Below are 15,378 nucleotides of genomic sequence, written 5' to 3'. Positions count from 1 at the left end.
GAACCGGGCTTCTGCCAGGATCGAACTCTGGTCGTGAGCAGAGCTTGGGCTGCAGAACTGCAGCTTACCACTCTGCACCACGGGGCTCTGTGCCCCTGTACATGCCCTAGTTGCATCTAGATTAGATTACTGCCATGAGCTCTATGTGGGGCTGCCCTTGAAAAGTGTTTGGAAATTTCAGTGGGTGCAGAATGCTGCAGGCTGTGTGTTGACTGGAGTGGTTCATATGGACCACATCACTCCAGCTTTGGCTCATCTACAGTTTGTTTCCAGGCACAATTCAAGTTACTGGTGCTGAAATATTTAAAGCTCTATATGATTTGGGACCAACATACCTGAAGGACTGCCTTTTTAATCTACCCAACCACTGCAGTCCTCTTTGGAGGCCCTGCTTTGAGTGCCCCACCTTCCGAGATCGTGTGAGTGGCAACCGGGAAGAGGGCCTTCCCAGTAATGGCACCAACACGCTGGAACTCTATCCTGTCCCCTTCTGTTGCCGTTGTCCACCAGCAGGTGAAGACTTACTTGTTCCTCTTGTCATTCAGGGATCCTTCCTCCCTCCCCAGTGTTTTAACCATTGTTTTTATCTTTTGTATTAAATTCTGGTTTACAATTGTTTTAATGATAAATTTATGTGTTGGCTTTTAAGATGAGATTTTAATTGTTTTACGTTTGTTAGCCACTTTGGCAGCTCTGTGAGGGCAGAAAGGCAGGGTAAAAATCTTGTTAATAAATAGATAATAAATAAATAAAGAGCAGGCACAGCAAGAGATTGAACCGCAACCGAGGAATTCCTGGTTTAAAACTTGCCATCTGCTATTGACTTCCTTTGGCAAGCCATTTGCTCCCCCATCCCCTAATGTGCAATATACAGAGAACACTAGTGTAAGTTGTTCTGTAGGAGTCCTGCAGGATAACATCTCTGAAATATTTTCAGTTGGGGATGTGCTTTAAAATATATCCATAAATATACACGGGGAAAAAACCTTAGCAGTATTTTCCAGGTGTATTTGGAATCTGAATATATATTCAAGAATTTCTGCAATACTGATATTGCAGACTTGAATATTTCTGGAAGTATTCGGGGATATCCAGAGGCAGTCGTTTAAAGCTCCCAACTTGTTTTTCCTTCCCTCTTTGCAGGTTTCCCAGGCAGTAGAGCGAGGGGGGAGGGAGGCAGCTCTCACAGGCAAATGGAATTGCACAATAGGTAGAGTTCCTGACTGCCCAATCACAGCAACTCTCTCACTGCATAGCTTTGCTTCAGCTCTTTCTGAACACGGTCAAAGAGGATAAAAACAGGCCTGGGCTACAGCTTGACTCCATTACATTGAGAGATTTGGAATGGGCCCAGTGGCTGCTATGGTCTGCCTGTCCTAGATTCCGGAACTGGATTACTGCTGCCTGCCTGCAAGTAGTTTGGTCATTTAAAAATATTTTTTTATTATTTCAGGTTTTCCTAGATATGGGGGGGGGCGGGTCTGGTGGGTTGGTTAGGACCAGCCTTTTTTTCTTTCTGGTTCCTTTAAAAACGTTTTCTTTTGATCTTGGGACGTTTGCCTATGGGGTGGTAGTGTGTTTTGAGTTTTGTGGTCTGGTGGGGATCAGCTTTGTCTGATTTTTTTTTTTAGTGGAAATGTCCATTTATTTAATAGTAATAATTTAAAATTATAAAAAACCCTTTTCTTGGTATCGAACTGCCAAAAGGGCGATGTTAAACAAAAAAGATTCTTTTTAAACCTTCCTTCTTGTGAAGTGTGTGCGTGTGTGTGTGTGTGTCTGTGACAGTGTCTTGTCATTGCTAGATCTGGTGGGCTACTTCGGTACTCACTTGCCAGGTTTGCACCTGCTGGTGATTCTCTAGTTTGACAGTGGTTCTCTAGGCCTTGCAGGACTTCTGCAGTGGCTCTGGGTTCTGCTTGCTTCTGTAGTTTGAAATTGGTTCCATTGGGCTGGAAAAAGTTTCCCTTTTCGTTGGTTCTGGGATCCTTCGATTTGATGTTGAGTCTGTTGGTTCTGTTTGGGAGGCTTTGCTTGCTTTTGTGTGTTTAGCTATTCTTTGCGCTGGAGAAAGCATGGGATTTTTTTCCCCATAGGAAGCAGAACTGTATTCTTTGACCCAAACTACTTGAAATTTGGAGGTTTTTTAGTAGACACTTAGCACCGGCTCTACTGCATTTTTGATGTCATTTGCTTGAAAATCAGCCATACCAATCCGCCAGAAAGATTCCTCATAGAGCGTAACAGACCTGAATAAATTTAGAATCTCAAAAAAACCCCAAAAACCCCAATCTGGATACCAAACTGGTATTTGGGACTCAGATAACCCAGAATACTTATAATGATGCTCCCCCTGAAATTGGGATCTGAAAAAATAGCAAAAAAAATTCCTGGTGCAGATCCCCCCTTTCAGTAATTATTTATATTACTGAATTATTCAGTAATCATCCAAATGCTGCATAGGATTATTCGTAGTCTCCAGGAAAAGAGCCCTCGTGTGAGCAACGGGGTCAACGTTAATGCCTTTCTCCCTGGCTTGAGATTGGCCACTGAAGGAAGGTGCTGAAAGCCAAACCTGGAACCCAGAATTCAGCAGCAGCCTCCAATTGCTGACTCCCTAGTCTAGATTTTGGGACTCAGTTAATTTGTTGGCTTCATCTCGGAAGGCTTTAGAGCAGTAGTAAGCTGCACACACCCTGCCGAGCTTCTCGCCACCTAACACTGCCTGCCAAAAACAGTGTCAGGATGATGCAACAGGCAGGCCGTCTTGGACAAGGGAAGATGGACAAGGGAAGGCCCATTTATACAGAATGTTCACACTAACATTTTATTCAAATCAAGGTAGCATTGTTAATACTGCAACAGACAACCACAGTGAGAGGTGTACACTTTAAAAGAGGCAAAGCAACTCCTCTGGTGTAAACAAGGTTTCTCCACCCACCCACCCCAGTCCAGACCCACCATTCCTTTTGTGTATGTTAAGCAAGACATGCCCGCTGGCCTGCTCCCAGGCTCCCCAAGAATAAAGTCTTAGTGCCCATGCCCCTTCCTGCAGTAGGGGACCTGGAGAGCCCATACCGACAATGGCTGACCACCATGCACTTCAATGATGGGGACAGGTTTGCATTACCTTAGCAGAGAAACACTGACTGGGCCCTTGGGGCCTCTTCCCTGCCTTGGGCTTGAGACTTGACTGGATGCCTAGCTGGGGGAGCTTTTCAGAAATGGCCTTTGTCTACTATTAGGCTGCCATGAGGGCGAGGAATGAAGATGGCACACGAATGAGCATCAGGCTAGGGAGTTTTAAACCAAGCCTCACCTCCGCCCAAAACTACCTGTTTTCTGAAACAGGTTTCTTCTGCAGAGCAAGGGGCTCAGGCTGCTGTTCTGAGAACAACCTTCAGGTACATAGCAATCCAGTTTGGATCATGGACCTCCCCACAGCAGTTTGCACTGTGACATGGAGACAGTCTGTTTGAAGGAAAGACGTTCCAAAGACTGGCGTGAATGGAACCCGCTGTGCCCACTTCCAGTTCAGGTCCAGAACAGATTCAGTACTTTTGGGGCCAAACTAATTTAACTTTTAATCTGCCTTAGGCTAATGAATAAATAGCCATCTAAATATTTTTTTTAAAAAATCTCACACATGACACACAACATGAGGCTCAGTGCAGTTCACTCACGCAGTAGGCTAAGCTCAACATTTCCCATTGAGTGATTGTTAGAATTCAGCATTTAGAGCCAATTTGCTGCCAAGGGGCTTAAGCAATGGAGAACTGGGGGCTCCAGAAATGTCTCTGTTCCCGTTGAGCTACTCTGCTGCTATGCCACTCAATGGAGTGTACTGGGTTCACATGGGCAGAACCTGTGCCGTTGGTGCGCTCCTACCTGCCTTTGGATTTTGCGGATTCAGATTGGGGATGGAGGCTTTGCTTTGCACAAATCACTGCCCATCTGCCTGTAAAATTCAGTTGCAGCCACCCGTCAGTTTTTGTCATGCTGCTTTTGTTACAGACCCAACAAAGCTCTTTGCCAGGAGATTGAAGAATTGCAAAAAAAGCAGCTTTGCCTTTTCAGTTTGGTTGACCCAATATCTAAATGGACAATTTATGTATCTGTTAGAAGCATCTAATAAAGATTTTTCTATGGCCTTGTCACTTCAGACAGGAATGTGCCCCATAAAACCAAGTCATTACATGCACAAATAGACTATGTATAAGAAGTTCAGCCTAGCTTTTTCTCCAAATACCTCACTTTTCTATGAGCAGGGAAGCATTCAGGTATGCAACCCTCCACAACTGCAGTCTGTAACAGCACAATCCAGGGAAAAGCTTTGCCAGTTGATTCTACTGCATCTGCATCCCAAACCTTTCTTTATCATGTGAATTTCCATTGTGTGTGCTCTGCCACCCAAGAAGGATGAAAATAGGAGCTGGAAGTCCATGAGCCTGTTCTGTGGAAATTGTTGCCCTTCCTAAGCAACGGAGGAAACACTGTCCGAAAGACCAGCAGGTGAACAGAACCACTACCTGAAAACAATAGTGAGGAGGCCTAAAAAGGGTTTGGCTTTCTCAGCTTACATAATAGTACAAAACTTGGACTGTCCCGTATTTCTTGAGAGAGCCACTTCATTTTTATCTCGCACTAGAATTGCTTGGTTGCCGTACTGTGAATACCACATGCTGCAGCTCCGGCTTAAATATGTTCCAGGTGGAAGAGATTCTAGTTTCTGCTGTTGCTGTTGCCAGATTAGCAAAGAGGCATCCCTATAACGGAGCCGAGCGTAGCCCTCTGATAAAGCTTTTTCAGCAAGAGGTGGCCGGCCACTCATCCCTACAACTGTTGCTCACCCTGCAAACACCAGGGATGCCTGACCTCCATCATTTCTAGCAGCGTCTCAGGAATTAAACCAGAATGTTTGGGTTCTGAGCTGGAAGAGAAACCCTTTCAGACATAGGAGGGGTGGGTGGGTCGTGTGTAAAAACGCTTGGGCACTTTCAGCCCAAATGGTCTGCTGGTGTCTGTGACAAGGAGCTTCCTAGCAGTTGGCTCATCTTCCATAAGTACCAAGATGCAGGACTACAAAGAATCCCAACCTGCTAGCCCCAGGGCTTTTAATAGTCTCATTTTATCCTGCCAATTTCCCAGTGTGCTGTGTTTGGATATGAGAATCCCACAGGTCCATTGAAAGAGGTTTTGCGTCTGAAGATAAGGCAGCTTGTTGTTCCGGGATGAACCTTCCTCTTGTGCTCCTCAGCTCCCTGTAGCCGCTCTCTCTCAGGCCTCTGTTGGTTGTTCTCTCTTTCCCTTCGGCTCCTGCTTTTCAGCCCCTCACTCCCAGTTTGGCCTGCCTCCTTTCAGCCCTATGCTGCTTCTCATCTGAGCATTCCTCCCACTCGACCTCCTGGTCCTGCAGAGATGGGAGAATGTGAAATGGAAACCTCTCCAGGAACGGAAAATGAGGCCCTTCCCATTCTTGCCACCTACTTTTGTACGATCCGATGGACACCACCTCCAGCTGCTCGAGCTTGGTTAAACATCTTACTCAGAGGACAGGAGCTGCCTGGAGCTGCATGCTACCCTCCTGGCCACAGAGCACAACAGATGATTTCAGCCGCCATTGTGCCCATAAAAAGTTACGCATCTTTCTTTCTTTCTTTCTTGTTGCTGGTCCTTACGACTTCCCTGGCAAGAACTGGGACAAACATCAGAAACAAATCAGGGTTCTTTCCTTGCCAGGGTCAGGTTGGTTACAGAGAACAAAGCCATCTTTGGAAAACAGTCCAAACATTTCACAGCAGGAGTGAGGAAGACGCTGTACCCATAACCGAGCAGACCCAACTCACAGGGTCAGTCAAGCATGTAAAAAGAATACTATATCCCTCACTGGACCATACCACTTTAGGCTGCAAGTGTGTGCGTGGGGGTGGGAAGATAACCCATTTGGGTGCTCCCGGCACGTGGAAAACTAGCACACCAGGTAGCCAACCCCTTTCTCCTTGGCATCTGAAGGGTATGTTCTGTATATGGGTAAGCCTTCAAATATGTGATTTTCATACCTGCAGTCTAAAATAGTGCAGTTTATGCAGGTTTGAACAGCCTGCATAAGGTGAGCAGGGGGTTGAGCAGTCTACATATGCTCAGGGGTAGCCTTATTACTGTTTCCTGGCCCTGTGCTGAAGAGCAGCACCAAGAAGAATGCGTTCAGGGGATGAGTCACATTTGAGATTTGGTTGTCCTTGCCTGGCCACAAATTAAGACTGGCTTCCCAGCTAGCACCTTCGTGCCTCTGGATGCCATTTCCCACACGGATCCTACTTCCTCCCCTCTCTAGCTCTGCAGACCTTCTGAGTGAGCATCTGTCTTTATACCACATATGAACCAGAGAGGGTATGACATCACCCATCAGCCTTCCCTCTCCTGGTTTGCAGAGCTCCAGCCTCTGGGGCAGTGGCAATCCAACAGGGGCTGTATTTCCTCCTCCTCCGGGGTGCCTACTGTGATTCAGACCAGCCAAAGGGGCAACCTGACTAAGCTCAGCATTTGTTTCTTGTAGGGCCTGGGAGATGGGACGGGATAGAGTTCCTTCTCTATCTCATATTTTCAATTTGGTTTGTAGGATATCCTGCAATCTTGTCCAGATAATGCCCTTGATTTCAACGGGCACAGAACTGGGATAACTTGGCTCAGGAATGTGCTGAGAGATACTTGCATTTTGCCCTATTTGACATATTTGTGAAATCAGACTTTTATGCAGTAAGTTATACATTGTGCGGGTTATGTAATTAAAACAGCCAGCTAAGATTAGAGTTGGTAAGAAAGCCAGCGCTACATGCATTTCCTTTCCCTCCCCAAACTTGCTGTTTTCCCTCCTGGCTTCAGAACGCCCAGCGATGTCGCATCTTTCCCAGCTGCGACCCCCACCCCCGGCCCTTTTCCCGGCAGCGCTGCAGACCGCAAAAGCCCCCCCGTAACCCTGCCAAGCGCCGGCAAGTGGCAAGAGGGCGCGCCGAGCGAGGGCGTGGGACGTGCGCACGCTCAGCGGCGTCCCGCAGGTGCCCAGCGCGGCTGCGGCCAGGAGCCCGGTCGAGCCGCCCACCCTGGCCTCGGGGCTGGAAGGGTCTCGCCGAGGAGGCCGCGGAGCCGTTCGCCTCCCCCGCCCTGCCCTTTTAACGCGGGGAGGAGAAGCGGAGCCCTCCCTTCCCGCGCCCCACTCACCGCACAGCCCGGCCACGGCGCCTGCCCGCCCTCGGCGTCTCTGCCGCGTCTCCCGGGAGAAGGAGGAGGGGGCCGAGCGCGTCAACGGCGGGCGGGGCCGCGAGCATGGCCAGAGGAGGAGTCGCTTGCGCTGCGGCCCGCGTGCTGGGCGGGCAGGGGAGCGAGGGGCGGCCTGGCCTGGCCGAGCCGCGCGCCGCGCCCAGCTGGCCCCCGGATGCTGGCCTGCGGTGTGCGTAACAGAAGCCGCGCGCGGCGTGACCGTGCTGGCCAATTCTGGGGGCTGGGAAGTTCCTGGCCATTTGGGGGGAGGCCTCTGCGAGGTCTCTGGCACTCTAAAGCCCGCGCTCGAAAGCAGTCGTTTTTCTTCAGGGAAGCTGAAGATCAGTTGTAATTCTGGAGACCGGCAACCATATTGTCTGTGCGCTGAGAAATTCTCCTGTTACAGTCATTGCAAGCAAAGCTGGATGTGTGGCTGAGGCCGCCGTACATTTTTCCTGGTATAGGCCCCCATTTCATTTATTGCCCGCCAATCACGGCCGTGATGAAACGGCATGTTGCAAACTGTGGATACGTCTGCGGTTCCCTGGATGCGGACTCCCGCTCTGCTCTCAAATATTGAGGACAAAAGAGCAAGAGGCCAGTAGCACCTATAAAACGTAACAAAATGTGTGGTAGGGTAGGAGCTTTCGTGAGTCGCAGGTCACTTCTTTAGACACGCAGCTGCTTCAGCCGTGACTCACAAAAGCTCCTGCCCTACCACACATTTTGTTAGTCTTATAGGTGCTATTGGACTCTTGCTCTTTGGTGCAATGGTTAAGAGCAGCAGGACTCTAATCTGGAGAGCTGGGTTTGATTCCGCATTCGGCTTGAAGCCAGCTAGGTGGCCTTGAGTCAGTCGCAGCATCCCAGAGCTCTCTCAGCCCCATCCACCTCAAAGGATGATTGTTGTGGGGATAATAACATACTTTGTAAACTGCTCAAAGTGGATGTTAAGTTGTCCTGAAGGGCAGTAACAGACAGACAAAGACAGATACCCATCTTGAAATATTGAGGATAAAGTGTAGCTCGTACCTGAAAATAGCTATAGCAAATGAAACTTCTTTCTTTGTATCCACCTCTCTGTTGTCCAGATCTCTTGTGAGATCTGCTGGAGCCCATTAGGAGCACTGTTAGAGTGGCCGTGAAGCAACATGCTGAACTGGCCAGCCGAGGCTCCCTCTTCTCTAGAGCAGAGAGGGTGCTGGCACGGTTGAATGAGGACCGTGTGAGTGCAGCGGAGAGGCAGAGAGTCCCTTTTCCTCTCTGACATGGTCTAGCATAGCAAGAATTACACGTCTGGGAGCTCCTTGAGCACAGGCAGGAAGGAGGGACGTCACATGTATTCCACATATCAGAATTTTCCATGTGAAATGTTGCCCCTGAAAAAAACCTTCACATCTATTTTTGGGAAAGAGTGTGAATTTATATCACGAAATGAGATTACAAAAAACAACCGCGAGTAATTTTCAGTCAAATGCACATAGCCCTACAGATTCTTTGTGCACTGCTAGTGACTACCAGAAGCAGAAAGAAGTTTCAACAAGCTAGCACTCATCAGAAACTGCAGATGTTCCATAATGGGTCGAGAACAGTTAAGCCACATAGGCATCTTGTCCATTGGTGTGCACTTGCAAGAGAAATGGAATTGGGGGGGGGGCACTAGTTCATGATTTTGCAATTATAAAGGCCAGAAAAACAAAGCTTTACGTTACTTGGCCTAATCTTTACAGTCACATTGGTCCATTAAAAATTTGTTTAAAGACATGACCAAGATAATCCCATTTTAGCAACCAAAAAGTTACAAAATAGTTGGCAAACTTGTAGGATTCTTAGACTGGGTGTTAGTCTTAAATAAAAGTGGCAAACATGAGTATTTTTCAGAAATGCAGAATAAGAGTAATCTTAGAAGTAAAGCAAACTTTTGTCATGGCTTATGAAATTGTATGTACGGCATGAGGGAACGTGGTGTTGGGGTGGGGGCTTGTTACAAGTTTGTACCAGCCCCCCCCCAATAATGCTTGGGCCCTGCTCCCAACCCATACATGGGGGAGGCTCTTGATTTAGGAGCAGATGGAGTGTGGGGGTGGGAAGGGTCAGCCTGGGTGAGCCTAGTATGCAGACCCCAGTGAAAAGACCAGAGGAAGAAGAATGCCAGCAGGGGCAGCAGAAAGAAGCCCAGGGGGCAGGCAGGCACCTTAGTCCCTTGCCACAAAACTAAGTCAGAGTCTCACAGCGCATGAAAACTAGGCTGTTTTTTCAGTGGAAGCTTTCATGAGGCCTCAGTTTATGAAAGGAATGGAGCGGATAATAATTTTGCAGGAACTTCTTATAACCAAAGTTACAATCAGGGTAGGGGGCAGAGGTTCTGAACTTGCTTGTGGGGCGAACAGACTATAAATCAAATAAATAAATCAAATAGAATAATCTGTCTGTATTAAAAGGGTGTTGACTGTCAAACTATGGATGTCAGGTTATGGCAGACAGATCCCTGGATCACTTCAGCACAACACATGTCCTTGGCTAAATGATCTTTATTCAGGAATTCAGTCTTGTACATACACACAGGTCCATAGCAGTACATGAAGTAAAAGGCAGATGAGCCTGATCACTTCTCATTGAAAGGAATAAAGTTTCAGGCTACTACAGGACAATATAATCACCCAGCCTCCTCCCCCTAGATCACCAGTACAGAATCAATATGGGTAACATTTCTAAAGTTCACACACTAGACAGACAAGATACTGAGTAATGCAACACTCCAGACACTCAAGGTCATTCTAAACAATATCAATAGAAAAGATTGCAGCTGCCGGCTATTCTGGGAGACTGAGGAAACGAAAGTGGTTTGCAAGTTAAGGAATGTACTTATCGGATACGACATAAGACCAGGCAACTCTGGACCATACACTTAATACTGGCATGGACGAATGGGCACATTCAAACATGACAACTGAGCCCGCTCGCGGGGAGGGTGGAATAGAAACGTGAAATAAATAAATAAATAAATAATTTAGACCTGAAAGCCTTAGAATGCTCTCTGATAATGGGGAAAATATCCCAGAAAAGTAAATAAGTCTGTTGGGCCCAGATCTTTTATTATTAGTTTTCTCATATAAGGGTAGGGGAAACAGAGAGGTAAGGTATAGAGTACACTTCATAAAATCTGCTTGAGCTAGAATTCTACTTATCTACACATTTTCATCTTAACATTTCAGCAATCATTTAACTGTGATTATTAGTAACACATTACAATAATGTCTTCATATGTTTACTACATTCAAGTCATTATGTTTGTTTTTTATCCAATTATAAAATGGTCTCCATGGGGCAGCAAAGTCTTCTTCCATTTGTCCTTTCATTAATGAAGTTAGTTTGTCCATTTCTGTGTTTTCCATTATCTTCGCTATCAATTCTTCCTGTTGGGGTATTATTGATCTTCTCCAATAAGATGCTAAGAGGATTCTTGCCGCTGTTACTCCGTGAATTATAAAGTATTTCTGATCTTTATCTAGCTCTTCTGGTACACAGTTTAACAGAAATATCTCAGGTTTAAAAGGAATTATATACTGTAAAAATTTTTGCAAAAGATTATGTACCATTATCCAGAATTTATGCACTTCTTTACAAGTCCACCACATATGATAAAATGTTCCTGTATGCTTCACACACTTCCAACAATTATTTGACATATTTTTGTACATTTTAGCAAGTCTATCCAGAGTCAAGGACCATCTATAGAACATCTTGTATAGATTCTCCTTGAATGCAACTGACTTAGTTATTTTAACATTGACCTTCCATATCTTATTCCATTGCATCGAATCTAAGTTACACCCTAAATTTTGTGCCCGTTTAGTTTTATATTCTTCCACCCCCTCATTTTTCTTCTTCATTTGCATTCAAAATACATCTTTTTTATCAATTTCTCTTCAGAGTTACAGAGCAAGTTTGCAAAGGCATTTCTACATAAAAACCTCCCAGCTTTTTATCCTAATTGTATCTGGACTCAATCTGGGCCCTTGACCACCAATCTAAATTGATACCTTGCCTCTGTAGTTCCTCTTTTGTTTTTAATACTCCTTTATCGCCTAAAAGGTCTTTGTATCTAATACTCTTATCCAATTGTTAATTGCTGGCAGGGCTGGCGCGCCTATTAAGGCCAGGTAGGCGGTGGCTGCAGGCGCGGGGTGCCGGAGGGAGCGCCGGAGGAGGCTCGGTGGGCGGGAGCGCGCACCACAAAGCACCAGCCTCCTATCCCTCCCACCCCGCGCCGCTGCTGCTGCGAGCACAAGCCCCCGGCCAGGTGCAGCCACTGCAGGCAGGCATCTGTGGCGGCGCAGGCAACCGAGCGGGAGAGCTCGGAGGCCGCCCGCCGCAGCAATCAGGCCGCCGGCGGCAGCGGCGGCACGCGTGCTCCCGCCACGCGTGATGTCATCACCGAGGCCAGTGTGCGTGCGTGCGTGCACGCGCGTGTAGGGGGGCGCCCAGCCAGCCGGCTGCGAGCGTGGCAAACCCTTGCGCCACTCCTGATTGCTGGTCAATGACCGTGAAAAATAAACTACTACTACTACTACTCTTATCCAGAGAGAACATGTTTGGTTGTGAAAACACTTCTAAGGGTGATACCCATTGTGGAACTTTGGCGTAAATTAATGGTACAATTTTTCCCCACACTGTTATAATGGATTTTCTAATCAGATGGTTCTTGAAGTATTTATGCCCCTTAGCTTTCCCATACCATAAAAATGCATTCCATCCTAGCTGCAAGTCATGTCCTTCTAGAGCAAGGAATCTTTGATTTTCTAATAGAATCCACTCTCTCATCCACACGAGGCAGAATGCTTTGTGATACATTTTCCAGTCTGGTAAGGCAAAACCTGCATTCTCTTTAAAATCTTGAAGTATTTTCAGCTTAATCTTTGGTTTTTTCCCTTGCCATATAAATTTAGCTACTATCTTGTTTATCTCTTCAAAGAAGGTCTTACTAATACAAATAGGGATGGTTTGATATAAAAACATAATCCATGATAGTATTTTCATTTTGATGGTTGCAATCTTTCCCAACAGCGAAAGATGTAATCCTTTCCATCTCTCTAGATCGTTCTTGATCTCTTGAAGCAGTTTCATATAGTTATCTTTCATTAACAAACTACATTTGGATGTTAGATAGACCCCTATTTTACCTTCTTTTCCAGTTGAAATCCTGTCACTTCTATCAGTTCCATTTTTTGAGCTATTGTCATGTTTTTGGTTATCACTTTTGTTTTCTGATAATTAATCTTTATTCCAGTCATCGAACCATACTCTTTAAGGTAGTGCATTAGTTTCTCTATTGAGTCCAGAGGTTCTTCCAGTATAAATAATAAATCATCCACAAATGCTTGTACTTTATACTTACGACCTTTAACAGCTGCTCCTTTGATCGCCACATCATTCCTTAAGTTTCTCATCAATACTTCCAACATCAAAATAAATATTAGTGGTGAAAGAGGACAACCCTGTCTCGTTCCTTTTTCAATCTCTATAGCTTCAGTATGGTCATCGTTAATAACTATTTTTGCTTTCTGCTTCTTATATACGGCTTCAATCGCTCTTATAAACTCCATTCCAAATTCCATCTCCTTCATCTGTTCAATAAAGAATTGCCAATTAACGTTGTCAAAGGCTTTTTCAGCATCCAGAAATATCATGGCCATCTGCTTCTCTGGATGTTGTTCATAATATTCCAACAGGTTTAAGGCAATTCTAATGTTATTTCTCAGTTGTCTTTTAGGAAGAAACCCCATCTGGTCTTGATGTATTATGTCTGATAATCATAGAATCATAGAGTTGGAAGGGGCCATACAGACCATCTAGTCCAACCTCCTGCCCAGTGCAGGATCAGCCTAAAGCATCTCTGACAAATATTCATCCAGCCTCTTTTTTCAGTCTTGTAGCTAATACTGTAGCAAATATTTTATAGTCACAATTAAGCAAGGATATGGGGCGGTAATTCTTAATTTCCTTCATATCTGTTCCCTCTTTATGTATTAATGAAATTGTCGCCTCCATCCATGATTCAGGCAAAGATATTTCTTCTACTGCTGTAGAAATCATATTTTTGAAGGTAGAAGAATAACATCTTCTAATGCTTTATAGTATTCTGCTGGGAGTCCATCTGGGCCTGGAGTTTTCCTATTATTTTGTTTTTGTATAGCCTCCACTATTTCCATTGCCGTAATTGGATCATTCAACCACTTTCTTTTCTCCTCTGATAACTTTAGTAAGTCTTGTTTTTTCAAATATTGTTTTTGCTTTTCTGTTGGTATTTCAACCTTACCATATAGTTTTTTATAAAAGGTTTCCACGATTTTCTTTAACTCTTCTTTTTGTGTCCTTTCTCTTCTTGCCTCATCATATAGACAGTGAATAAGTCTTTTCTCTTGTTCCTTTCTAAGTTTATAGGCCAGCCATCTCCCTGATTTGTTAGCATGCTCAAAATAACTTTGTTTAGCAAATTTATTATTCTGTGCAACCTCTTCTGTCAGTAACAAATTTATTTGATTCTGTAGGGCCTTAATTTTACCTTTTAAGGTTGTATTCGAAGGATCTCTTTTTAATTCTTTTTCATTCTTCTCCAGACTTTCCATAATATCTTTGTAGCATTGCTGCTTCTCTCATTTCCGTTTGGCTGCGAATCTTATCACCAATCCTCTAAAATATGTTTTACTTGCATCCCAGACAATATTCACATGAGTTTCAGGCTTTATATTTTGTTGGAACTATTGTTTCATTTCTTCTTTAACATCTTGTAAAAAAAATTTATTCTTCAGTAGTTGGACATTCAATCTCCATCTAAATTTTTTTGGCACTTCTGCAATTTTCACCATTAAAGAATTATGATCAGCATATGTCCTGGGTAATATATCAATATCCTTGACCTCTTGCACAAGGGTTACAGAAATCCAACACCTATCTATTCTAGACCAAGACTTATGAGAGTCTGAGTTAAATGTGTAATCTCTTCCTGATGGGTTTCTTGTTCTCCAGGCATCAATCAGTTTATATTCTATCAGTCTAAGAAAAGATCCTGGAAGTAATCCTTTTGAGTTCTTACTTTTCTTTGTTGTTTTCCTGTCTAGGTCTTGGTCAAATACTGCATTAAAGTCTCCTATTAGACATATATCCGTATAATCATGTCTTACCAGGATCTCATTTAAATTCTGGTAGAATTTATCGTGATGGTCATTTGGTACATATATCATTACTAACAAAATCTTCTTTTCTCCAATAATAATCTCAGCCATTAGTACTCTGCCATCTTCAGTTGAATAAATTAAATTTGGTTTCAGTTCTTTTTTTATATAAGCTTCTATACCTCTTTCCCCCACCCCAAATCTGCTGTAACAAACGTTGCCCTGAGTTTTTTACATATCAGGTAGTGTTGGTCTCTCTTTCTTATGTATGTTTCCTGTAAACAAACAATGTCCACATTTAGCTTTTTTAATTGTTTAAAAGTTTTATTTCTTTTTTCTGGTGAATTTAGTCTGTTAATATTAGTTGAAAAGATTCTTATAGGTTTCCCCTCCATTATGGCCATTCTTTGTTAGTATCTTCTTTGTTTCTTCTTGTTACTCTATGTAGTTTTGATTTAAAGCCTGCAGCTTTTGAAGTTGTGGGTCCAGTCTCTTCTTCTGATGCTGTCGAGTAGTCTTGGGTTGAGGCTCCCTCATCTTTTTCTGGTCCATCCTATACCTTTGATCTTGTTTTCCTGTCCTTCCTTACTTTTCTTCTCATATCTTTTCATAAAGTTCTCTTATGGATCGAATCAATTTTGAATCTCTGTCCTGCAAAGTTAAAAAGAACTCCTTCAGGGGTTAACCACCAAAAGGATGGTTAACCAAATATTCTTCCTTTAATTTGTTTATTAAAGGGGTATATTCCTTCAGTTTTTGCCTTATCTTCCATGGAATTTCTTTTAGCACTCTTATCTCTCTATCCTGCTTCTTGAGTGGTTTATCACATAGTGTTCTCAGAATACGTTCTCTTGTAGCCCGTCTTGCAAATTTGATATGCACTTCTCTTGGCACATTATTCTTTTTCACATACATTGAGTTAACTCTATATATTAAATCAATTTCT

At 44.2% G+C, this 15,378-nt stretch overlaps 1 protein-coding gene across 2 annotated transcripts; it reads right to left on the bottom strand.

Annotated features, from left to right (window-relative positions):
- Positions 1 to 2,820: 2,820 nt before the first annotated feature.
- BRD3OS (BRD3 opposite strand) lies at positions 2,821 to 7,343 on the bottom strand. 2 transcript variants are annotated; one of them, XM_054997965.1, is made up of 3 exons: positions 7,219 to 7,343; positions 5,488 to 5,695; positions 2,821 to 5,410 (listed from the first exon to the last, which is right to left on the bottom strand). In XM_054997965.1, exon 3 carries the CDS (start codon positions 4,829 to 4,831, stop codon positions 4,577 to 4,579), a length of 255 nt encoding a protein of 84 aa, XP_054853940.1. In that variant the 5' UTR covers positions 4,832 to 5,410; positions 5,488 to 5,695; positions 7,219 to 7,343; the 3' UTR covers positions 2,821 to 4,576. The 2 variants fall into 2 exon arrangements, with proteins under 2 accessions (XP_054853940.1, XP_054853939.1); XM_054997964.1 differs by having other exon boundaries at positions 2,821 to 5,695.
- Positions 7,344 to 15,378: the final 8,035 nt, after the last annotated feature.

Source organism: Eublepharis macularius, chromosome 14 (genome assembly GCF_028583425.1).
Source record: "Eublepharis macularius isolate TG4126 chromosome 14, MPM_Emac_v1.0, whole genome shotgun sequence".
In the NCBI taxonomy this organism is placed as follows: Eukaryota; Metazoa; Chordata; class Lepidosauria; order Squamata; family Eublepharidae; genus Eublepharis; species Eublepharis macularius.
The sequence above is the reverse complement of the archived record's forward strand: the minus strand, read 5'-3'. Positions and strand labels throughout refer to the sequence as shown.

What these genes read in the sequence shown, in the direction of transcription:
- BRD3OS (XM_054997964.1), bottom strand. Translation starts at nt 4,831, where the DNA reads ATGAGTGGCCGGCCACCTCTTGCTGAAAAAGCTTTATCAGAGGGCTAC.